We start from the raw sequence: 12,142 nt of genomic DNA, 5'->3' as shown, positions 1-12,142 counted from the left end.
GTTCACCTAGCTAGCTAGCCCTGACATAACGAGCCTTCCATGCCTGTTATAAGCATATCAGCTTTTGTTCCTATTACCAGGCATGCATTCCCAATAGTCTATCTCTCACTGACAATAGCATCCACAAACAGTGAATAAATAAGTTTACTACACAATACTGTAACCAGGATCAAATTTAACATATCACACCTGAAAAAATGTAGTGGAAGGGGAAATGTCCAAAAAGGCAATTTATGGCCAAGTCAAAAGTCAGGATTTTCATGGTGAAGTGTTAGTGTTTTTTTGCAAGGTGGCACGCTTGACTTTTACCTGGGTATTTTAGACGTGATGTTTAAAGAGGCTTGGAGACGCTTAGGAAAGTGTTTACACTCTGTATTTGTATATCACACCTCTGATGTCCGAACCATGTGTGTTTCTCTGTTGGGCAGGTGGTGGACGAGCAGGAGATATTTGCAATGTTGATTGTTCTGCTAATGACCTCAATTAGCACATAATAACAACATCCTCTGGCACATCACTATGTTTGGAAATTAATAATTTCCACTGTATGATCAGAACATGTCCTTCACCTCTTTGAGTAGCTCTTGTCAGAAAGAACAAGTATATATGGATGACAACTTCTTTAATTCTCGAGCATGACATTTCGTATGGGGCATATTTGAAAACAATACAAGAACCTGATCGTAACATCATGCTCAAGGATTAAAGATGGTGTCATCCACTTAATTTTGTCCCATCTAGACTATATCCTTGTTTGTCCAAAGTATATCTGAATGTAAATATGAGGTATTCGATACAATCAGTCCTTAAGTTAAAAAAACACATATATATATATTTTTGGGGGGGATGACATTTGAAAAGAATTTTTTAAATGGAAATATCTTTTTGGCTGTAAAATCTTTTCCTTTTAATTTTCTAATGTAAACTGGTAAAGTGTCCCAATCTGTTCATATTTAATGGTTTCTTCTTTAAACTTACCACAAGCACATCTTGAGAACAAAACTAAATATTAATGGATCTTGTTTATCAAAGTAATACAAACAAAAGAATATTTTTGCAGACATTGCAGTGAAGGAGTATAGCTCAGTGGTTAAGTATCTGCTTGGCCAACCAAACGACTAGGTTTAAATCCTATTTGTCCTTCAATGAAGTGGATTCACAATCCTTGAGTAACAACATCTTAAGAGATGTTTCAATTGTACTACTACACCTAAAGCTGCTTAAACCTTGCTGTCATATGGGTACCCGAAAGGGTGCATCAGCTCAATGTATTCTATCTGTAAGCTTGTTTGATCATTGTTGGACATGACATGGAAGTATTTCAGCCAAATAACAGCTGTCTGTAAAAGACAAGACAACCAGTGACAATAACTTCTTACAACACATGGGTGCAAAGACATACCAGGTACAATCAACTAAGTCACAACTGACCACCCGATCCACAGTCAGTTCATAAGACAAATATTGATTGCACGAGCCTATATCTTCACAGTGTCTTTCTGTAATGTTTACATAAGTGAGAACTCTTTTTCTGAAGGCATCAAGAGAGGGTAATAACTGCTTGAATCTCCATGTTGCTCTTACATCACCACAAGCAGAGTAAAAAGTAACTTGACAAGTTACCTTTCTTGACAACCATTATGAAGAATAAACAAAAAAGAAATCTTTGCTATTTTTGGCAAATACCTGCGAAACATGACATTTCTTAACAATTAAAGCAGAAAATTTTTAAAAATTTTGTGGGGTTTTCATTTCCAAACATTTATCAAGCCCCAAAATCCGAAGAGCCAATTTACACTAGGAAGAACCTAGAAGCATGGGATACTAAGTAAGTATGGCAATCAAGTTGTTTTTGTCCATCATTCTAGTATTGGTTTCAGCATTACTACAAGATTAGATCTGCATCAACTCCCTGGTGAGGACAGAAGTGCCAACAGATGAGGGAACATTTCATCATTTGTATGGAAATCACCATGGAACACTGCCAACACAGGTCCGGACACAGAGCAGCAATACCAGCTCAAATTGGCTCAAATCGCCAGGATGGTGGACCCGCATCGAATATGTAACCTACAGATGTCTCGTCCTACATTTGCCGGTAAATACATTCGGGATTCTGATCACCTCGGCCTAATCAGGCGTTAAATTACCAACTTGCTGATATGTGCAAACTAATGATGAGTCCCTGACCTCTCAGAATTACAAGTTGGCCATGTTTGTTGTTCTGCCAGAAGACATACTTCATGCATCCTCCCTTGCAGTAAATCTGCCCAAATTGAACGTTGTTGGCTTTGTCAGGTCACAATGATTAAGCAACAGTACGATCACTGGGAGGTGATAAGTGCACACATATGTTACATGTCTCTGTTACTGAGAAAATTGGGGATCCACTATCAAGTCAATTTTAGAGACAAATAGGAAGCTTGGCAGTTAAAAATCCTGAATCACTAACTGCTTTCCCTTGAAAACATCAATATCAGATCCGCTTCTCAGGGTTAATGCATAAAATGTTGGAGTGTAAGCACTTGGACTGTTGCAAGTTTATAGAGGTTTTTCTGACAGATGATACATGATGTCTGTGGAATTGCCTCCATTTAGCCTCATGGCCCTGGATTTAAAAAAGAAGACATAAGTGGCATGGGAGGGTTATATGACATGAGGTTCTACTGTTGATGATGGAGGTGTTCCTTACCTGGTGAAGGTGCTGTTCCTCTCGGGCTCGTCGTTGTTTGCTGAGTTCATCTTGGAGATACAGTAGATGATGCTGTAGTGCCAATTTCTCCTGCAGCTGATGATGTCGTTCCTGCCGCACCTCAGCTTTAGCTAACTGCCATGATGCGCTCAACCTTTCTAGACGCTGAAAAACAAAGCAGCCATTAATAATATTGGTCAAGGATAGCAACAGGATGAGAAGTTTATGCCTGGTAAAAAGATTCTGAATAATTCATGAGGGCATTTATATCCGCCAGTGCATACTCTGACAGAACAACACACCAAATTTCATGAATGGTTGAGATGAGATCTATATCTATACACAAAAACTCCAGTATATCGGTAAACTGCATAGACACCCAATGTAACAGTGGAGTCGGTGTCTCTCGACTCTTGGCTGATCTGCGTTTTTCCCATGGATATCTTCAATAACACACCGAAACATCATTTCATTATGTCCTCCGGACAAGAATAAAGGCAGATTCCATCATGCAAGATAAACTGCATACTCGGCAGATATTTTGCCCAATTGCACAATTAATTGGCTTCACAGGCTGAGGCCTATGTAAGGTGAGGGTCAAGGTCGTTGCAAGAAATTTGGAGAAGCGTGCAAGGTAAATCAATATTCTTTAACATGGCGCCTCGCCTTCTACAGGACTATGGTCAAGTGTTGGGAGCTCGCTGATCGAAGTGGCGGTGTGCTGAAAGAGAACGTGGCCAGTTGTAGAGTTCTCTGATCGCTCAGGACCCTGGTTGTGATACTTACAACATCTAGGGGATTTCCAGCAAATGAAAATCTCCTGAGTTCCTGGGAACAGAAGCCTAATGTACATTATCGTTCCATAACAGCATGCTGATGTCCTGATACCCAACAATGGTCCAGTTGACACTGGCTAACAATGTGGGTTTTGTGTAATGAGTCTTTAGAAAAGTGTGGATTGACTTGTGTATATAGAAAACCTGAACCATGTTGTATGTAAAATCTGCACAGACCAATTTCTATAAGCCCATTTTCTGTATTTGCTTCAGTGTAAACTCGTGGTAAAATACCATTACTTGTATTTATGAGTAGATGAATACATGTTTACAAAAAGAATCTGCATTCCGGCAGGTAGATCCAGCATGGCTGATGGATCCCATAAATAACCTGCGTTAGAAATAAGCATAGAAGACAAAAGGTTGTTTTCCCAAATTGCCATTGTCACTAGTGCACTATGGGCTGTTCTGTTGCAATATCAATGTATATTATTACTATTTTTACAAAAAAAACCCAAAACCTATCAATATCATTCATTAATACATACCTAATGCATGGAACTGCTTCAATTCACCATAATAATCATCAACCGACATTATTAGCTTTACCTTATATTTATTAAAAACCTCTGTAAATACTACAGGTATTCATCGAGGATTTATAACTATGTGACCTTTCCCTCAAATGTTCACTATTCACTATTTTGCACCAAACTGGGATTCGTATCACGTTGTTATTACCTTAGGAATGTTAACTACTAAAAGCAGTATGTGTACAGTGACATGAAATCAGGTTGTCTTCTCACCATCAGTACTTAAGTTGCATAAGCACAAGCTTAATGGATTAACAACTTCTTTATTCAGATAATGCAACGCTTCAATACAGATTCTTGAATTGTTGTCAAGCTGTACAGATTCTTGTATCCTTGTCAAACTGTACACATTCTTGTATGGTCAACGAGGTGTAATACCTCGATATCCTATCCAATTTGGAGTATATTTGAGAAAGATCTACCCAATGACTATGACTGTATGAAAAGTAATAGTGAATGAATGTCCTGAGTTAAAATATTGCACTACCAAGAATATCCTATTCCACAACAGTGCACTACCTAGAATATTCTTTACATACTTCCTGGAAGCTGTCTAAGAAAGATCTACCCAGCGACAATGCCTTTTTGGAAAATACTAGCTGATGAATGTCCTTGGTCAAAATAGTGCACTATCTCAAATATCTTTTTCTATAACAATGCACTACCTAGAATATCAATGCAATGCTTGTGCACTTCCTGGAATATTTTAGCCGATTATTGTGTCCCACCAGTCTACATACTATTTCATCAACACCCGCACATCAACACCAGCTCGACCCAAGGGTACTGGAGCTCACCACCAATTTGACATTTCAGTCCCAGACCAATTTCACCACAAGAATACATACATATGCTGGATTATTCAATATGCCCGGATAGGCAGTGGTACACTAGCATCATGTGGCACATCCTCACATGGAGATTCTGGTCTGGCAAGAATTTGAGGTCATTTGGCTCTGTACAGATGGGTTTTAAGCTGCTAATATGATGAACACTTTTATCAGGCCATAATCTTGCATGACTCTAAATTGTGCTTTTATTTACAAAGTCAGAGAGAGAATAATAATTACAATATGACCTCATGAAAAGTCACTAGTCTGTAAGACCAGTGACGATGAAAAGTTACTGGCTCGCCTGGAATTTTACTATCCACGGGCTAATGGGCTCATGACTATTTTGCACACTGAGCTGAAGACATGGATTTGTTTCCTTTTTAATGATTAGTACATTCTAGTGTTCTCCGCCTTGAAAATGCATGAAAACTGCTTAAGGCATTGTTAAACTTTACACACTCATTAATGTAATTAAGTCCCGATAAATCAACATAGCTACGGTTAAGTTCTTGTGTTTACACCACACGTGACTATCAAACACTTACTGTATGTACTGATGGGGAGGTACAGACTGTGATAAATGCATAACACAGGACTTGGGCGCTGCAGCTGCTTTTCAAAATTACACCAATGAAAACACCATTCTCAGACTGGTCTGTTCTTGTGACACTGCACACACCATTGAACGTATCTGTTCTCTAGCTTGCACATGGCCTGTCGATATATACACAGCCGTGATGTGACAATCGCATGACAACAACCCATTCCGCAAGGCTCCTCCTTTCAAATGGTTGGTAAAATAGCTTACTCGTGACTCACTCGTCTAAAGCATTAGAGAGTCCTGCAAACATCAAGCGTTTTCTGCAGATAGTTCAGATCCAAAACAGCCTAATGAAACAGCTTTCTTCTTGAATAAAGTCCAAAAAAAACATTCCAAAAAGTTTAGGACAAAACACTTGTTGATTCCCAATGAGCTTTGAATGATCTATGCAGTTTGAGTAATGCACTAATGATCAATGTGATTCATTCTGGTTCTTGTAGCCTGTGACTTGAGCTACTCAGTCTGAAGCATGAGTGAGTGAGTGAGCGAGTAAGCTAGCTTCTATGCCGCTTTTAGCAACATTCCATCAACAGCACAGCAAGGGACACCAAAAATCTACCCATGTGGGGAATCCAACCTCAGCATGTTCAAAGACTTTAACCATCGGACTACCCCACCACTCCCCACCACAAACGTTTACATCTGACCACTTCATACACAGCACTATGTATATTGTACGTTTAAACTGTCACTGTAACTTAAAGCCACACATTTCTCTTCTTTCTTAAAATATTTCAATAAATTTAAATTCATGTTTTAACAACATAATTACACAAAATTGGTGATGTTAGGATAGTTAATCCAAGGGGGGTTACAGATAAATGTTATAAACATATCTAAAATGTTGAAAACGTCTTATTTGTACATAATGTCAAAACTGAACATAATTGTGATCTTTGTTACAAATGCAGAAATGGAAATACTTATATGCTAGTTGACGTAATTTGGTGGCAAGCCATACACCATAATAAAAGTGAGTGAGTGAGTTAAGTTTTACGCCGCTTTTAGCAATATTCCAGCAACATCACGGCGGGGGACACCAGAAAATGGGCTTCACACATTGTACCCATGTGGGGAATCGAACCCGGGTCGTCGGCGTGACGAGCGAACGCTTTAACCACTAGGCTACCCCACCGCCCCCATAATAAAAGACTATGTATCCTATGTCACAAATATGAGTTTGGAGGGGATATCATTGTTTATGCATCCTATTTTCCAAACAGAGAAGCAAATATTTAAAACCATTACTGCAAGACAAAACAAGCGTCTACAAAATGTGTACATTGGTCAATAGTAAGAAGGCAGCAATTTTCAAAACATTATGGTGTCAGACAGAAAGGCATCCAAATAAAAATTCCAAATTACAGAATCTATGTTACAAATTGTACCAGTTACTTTACACATTGTATACACAGCTGTTTATATTTACATCATATCTACACTGTATTTGTACTAGTATCAGTACATTTCCTTGTACTGCTGTTTCCGGTTTGAGTGTAATAACATTCTGTTATGTTATGTAACATTCTATGTGAATGATAGCAGCTTATTTATGTTGGTTTGTTTGTTGTCTCATGTAGCATTCAGTAATTTTTAGCAATACCAATGCATTCAGTAAATAACCGATTATGGATCAGACAATCCAGTGTTTGACATAAAGAATGCACTCTATGCAAATTGAATACAATGACATACAGAATGACCTTAGATTCAGTAAGTTGCCTCTTACCATCGCTAAGTAGCAAGAGCTGCCGAAGAGTGAGTTTAGTTTTATGCCAAATCCAGCAATATTCCAGCTAAGCGGGCCATAAATAATCGAGACTGGACCAGACAACCCAGTTATCAATAGCATGAATATTAATCTGTGCATTTGGGATATGATGACATCTGTCCACCATGTCAGCGAACCTTGCTAACAACCAATTCTGACAAAGAATTTGAATTGTTTACAGCAGCTGTCAAGAATCCTCAACAATCCAGTGACTGATATCATGAGCAATAATTCACGCCACATCAATGACATGCTATCAACCAACTAGTCTGTATCCTAGCAACATGTTGAGGATGGATACACAACTAATTACTGCTGCTGCCCACCCACTTGCATATTCAGTCAGTCAAACGATGTCCCTCATGAATTCAATTTGTTACTTGCAATAATTAGAATTGATTATTGAAGAATTTAAAAAATGGGTGTTTTTGCTTGAATTTGGGAGTTCTTATCAAAGCGAGTTGTGCAAAATGGATCATATTAGCCAGGCAGTATAATCAGCATAACAATCAACATAACATATATTTGACAGTAATGTTGTCATTGATTATTGTTATGCTAGATTAATGCTGTGAACCGGTTCAAAGCAGGTAAAAACAGTGGGTTGCGTTTATCGCATATTTTAGCAATATTCCAGCAATATCACAGCAGGGGACACCGGCAATGGGCTTTGCATATTGTACTCATTTGGGAATCAAACCTGGGTCCTTAACATGACGAGCAAATGCTTTACCATTGAGCTACCTCACCACCCACAGGTAAAAAGAATACTTCGTTAATACCAAGATCTTTTATGGATAAATCTTCTTTTAATTCTTTGACATACAATGTTTTATTTTGATATTGTTTCATATGAAACACTGAATGATAATCAGCTGCTGACTAGTTATTGTATTCATTACAAAACATTCGTGAAACGTACCATACTTACTTTACCGTGGATTTGCTGCAGCCCTACAGCTGATGATATGATAGTAAGGATGATCAATTCCTTATAATTTCTTTACCACAAAACATTACGAGAGAGATACTACGATAAACTTTCATAAACTTTCTCCCCTGATACATCCCCGAAACACTGCTGCATTAAAGCAGATAATTATAATATGATTATGAATTTGGATAATTTGACACGAATTGTATTATATTGATATGCAGTAATTGCGACTCTATGAGAAACGGGGCATATCTCAACACAGAAATGAACCGGGAGGAACTGCCGCAAGCTTGGGTTAATTTCGTCAAAATCAATTTTTATGATGAATGGGACCGTTACATTGCGGCCAAAAGAATTAATTAGAAACTTTTTGGGAGTTGCACATAACAGACCAGGACACTTTGGCTAATGACTCTTTTCAGCATGTCAATGAATTGATTGAAAATATCAAACAGCTCTTTGCAACCTCAAAACTCAAATTAGACAGGGTGTCAGTGAGGAAGATGACGTGATGGAAGCTTGAAAGCGACTGTGCCAGTCGGATGCTAAGTTCTGTGGAGGGGCGAATTAACATGCAGCTGATTATGCGGTTTGTGTTTTTATCAATGCATCAAGGCGACTCGGATCAAACTAATCATTTCTGGGTTTGAAGTTTCAAGTACATGGCTCAGAAGTGATGCATATTCTACATGTACGTGATAATATCCGTCACAAATAACAGCAGCCGAAGATGTTGAAGACATAAATTTGGAATACATCCTGTGATAACATTGAGATCAGAAAGATTGCAAGGAGCACCAACGTCTTCCTAAACCTAGATAAGATATACTTAGATATATTATGTTAGCTGAAATGTTTGCCTTGGTGATTTGCGGTTCCACAACAGATACGTATCCAAGTACCATATTTCCTGTAACAAGTGCATCTTTGAACTTCCAGATAAGGCTGTATGAAGGTAAGGTGTTCATAAAAAACAAGGCATTGATATTTTACTATATGTTGTGTAAGCTTCAGTCAGTAACAAGAGTGATAAAGAGATGATATATCACCAGATCTGATGCAGTTTGGACATGGACTTTGGCTACTGATACCTGACGTCTGCATTGGATCCATGCTTGTCTGAGAGTGAGCGAACTGTGTTTTATGCTGCGTTTAGCAATATTCCAGCAATATCTCGGCAGGGCACACTAGAAATGGGCTTCACACATTGTACCCATATGGGGAATCAAACCCAGACCTTCGGCATGATGAGGGAACGCCTTAACTGTGAGGCTACACCACAAACCCGCTTGTCTGAGAAGAACATACTGCTGTTCAAAATGTCTAGAAGTCCAAATTTTGAAGTCTCAAGAAATATACCAAAGTTTGAGTTCAGCTCTGGAAACAAAACTCTCATTTTCATTATTGTTAAAGTCAACAGAAGTCAAAATACATTAATGAAAATTCCAAATTTTCAAAAGGACTAGGTTACAATCAGACTGTTTTGAAAAGTTCCTTTCAAATGATACTTCTTACTAATATCCTGAGATTAAATACGTCTTGTATGATAATGAGTAAATTATCAATTTCTTTAAGATACAGGTAGAAAAATTATGAATAACAACACAAGCAATTTAGCAAATAACTGCATTGACATAAACTTAAAATACACTGAAAGTCATTCTTCCCATATTCTTTACTAATTCATGTGATTCTGTCTTAAGATATTCCTTCCCTTATTGTCACTTGATAAAGCAAGATAAAACAGTTACATTCTGAGGTCAAGTTCATCTGTTGAGGTCATGAAGGCAGAGGACAGTTTCACAAAGCACTAAGGTGATCATAAGTCACTAAGGTAACCTTAGTGCAATATTAAAGAATGTGAGTTAAAGGTTAACCTTAGTAAAGGTTGTTTCGTGAAAGGAGCCCCAGGTTTATAGTGCAATTGCTTAATAACACATCCAGGTCACACACTGACCCACTTCATTAATTGTTTATGCCTAATTAACTGCTACCAACAAACGATAGCTGATATAGCTGTGGAACATGTATTGAATGAAATACTTGCATACCGTGCACTCAATGTACATCTGTTGATGCATTTCACAGCGAACAGCTGTCTGCACTAAATAAATAAACAACATAACGGACATGTGGAAACAGAGGGCAGACAGCCGTTCAGTATATATTCACCAAAGTCTTTTGTGGTAGGGAGTTTGATTATCTATGCAATAATCTGGCTGTACATCAGTCTACAAATAATCAAATCTGGACCAGACAAACCATTGACTCATACTATCAGCAACCATCCACCTGTGGGAAAGTGATAACATAAACAAGCTTTGAGTCGCCTAATATTGCCAGTATGATGGACCCTTTTGAATTATATCCAGGTAAATGCAAGCACAGACTAACGCCTTTGTGTCTGAATATGTAGAATTTGGATAGTAACATGCAAACCTATTTAAATTGAAAGGGAGCACCAGGGAAACTACAGATTCACAGCCTGAGGACATCTAGACTTGCTTCATTTAAGGCTTTAGCATTGCAGGGTGGGCTAGGTCGTAGTGAAAATAATGTGGTTCATGGACTGTGAGACAGGCAAAAGTAATAAGATTGACATGCTATAAAAGGGGAGAGTCCTTTGAGCAGGCAGCCTTTTGGACTACCTCTGCTGGGAGTTGCACATATCTAAAAGTCTGATATTCATTTGGCAGTGGTAAACACAATCTTATGCTTGGGCAAGTTTCAAAGTCTGCTATCAACCTGTCGCTTGCAATACTCTGGAGTGTGAATGAGTAAGGTTTACGTTGCTTTTAGCAATATCCCAGAAACATGACTTGGGACACCAAATATGGACTTCCTACATTTTGCCAATGTAGCAAATCAAATCAAAACCTGGGTCTTCGGCATGACAAGTGAAAGATTTAACCACAAGTTACATTACAAATATTAAAGCTGCTCGTGACACTGATTATAGCCTCTACCAAATTCCAAAAACATACATTGTTACATCTAATAGTATTTAATGCTCATATTTCATCACTATTTATCAATTATTTTCACGATACACATCCATGTAAACTGTCAAGTTAAAAAAAAACATAATAACAATCATGCACCCTGAGTCAGTTATTTTGAATACCTACCTCTTGCAAAATACTCATGTCTACTTGTCTGAACAAGTCATTCATACATGATTGCTGTGGATCTTCGTCATAGATAATGTTCCTGACATAACGGCTGTATTTTTGGGTACACTATATTTGATAGGTGTTTCGACAAGGGACGAAAAACAGTTATCAAAGTCCCTGTAATAAACCAGTCCTTCAGATGGAACAGTTTCATCTGGGCCAGGCATTCTATCCATGCTGCTTTCATAACAACCATTCTTCAATTTAGAATAATTCATGCAGTGAAATAATTGCCTCTGAATAATCATTAATCAGAGCACATGCAACAAGGATTCCAGCTGGGAAAGCATCACAAACATGAGGAAGAGAGGGCAACTTGAAACATACCTGATTAAGGTGACAAGACCCATGAGCTAGGAAGTGTCTGTGTCATGTATCGGATAAGTAAAATCCCTTGCCATAAAGCCACAAGGGCTGTATTTGAACTGCTCCGAACCACTGCAGATGGTGAATGCGTACTGCACTACACGACTCGGCCCTCTCAACATAGTGGCTATTAATCATTCATAGGACAGCCAATGGCACATTAAAAACTCACAGCTAGGCCATATGAAATACTATGCATGGAAAATATGTCATCTGAATAGAACTATCTAATAAGGAGAGATTAAGGAAATGTGCAACATGTCATCAATTGTTGTGGTTCTTTTTTCAATTTATCCTTTTTGATATGATAACCAAATTAAAAAGCATAATCAAATTTGATATTTTTTCTTGTTACACACACTGAGATTTTAGATAACACTTTGAGCACAATACAAACATG

General features: G+C 38.1%; 1 protein-coding gene across 1 annotated transcript in view; it reads right to left on the bottom strand.

Annotated features, from left to right (window-relative positions):
- Window positions 1–12,142, bottom strand: part of LOC137296953 (uncharacterized) — a 163,600-nt gene that overhangs the window by 95,202 nt on the left and 56,256 nt on the right. The window contains exon 3 of the mRNA XM_067828874.1: window positions 2,693–2,857. Within this exon, the coding sequence (XP_067684975.1) occupies window positions 2,693–2,857 (165 nt within the window). The remainder of the gene's footprint in view (window positions 1–2,692; window positions 2,858–12,142) is intronic.

Source organism: Haliotis asinina, chromosome 9 (assembly GCF_037392515.1).
Source record: "Haliotis asinina isolate JCU_RB_2024 chromosome 9, JCU_Hal_asi_v2, whole genome shotgun sequence".
NCBI lineage: Eukaryota > Metazoa > Mollusca > Gastropoda > Lepetellida > Haliotidae > Haliotis > Haliotis asinina.
Note: the sequence above shows the minus strand (reverse complement) of the source record. Positions and strands in the feature narration are given on the sequence as shown.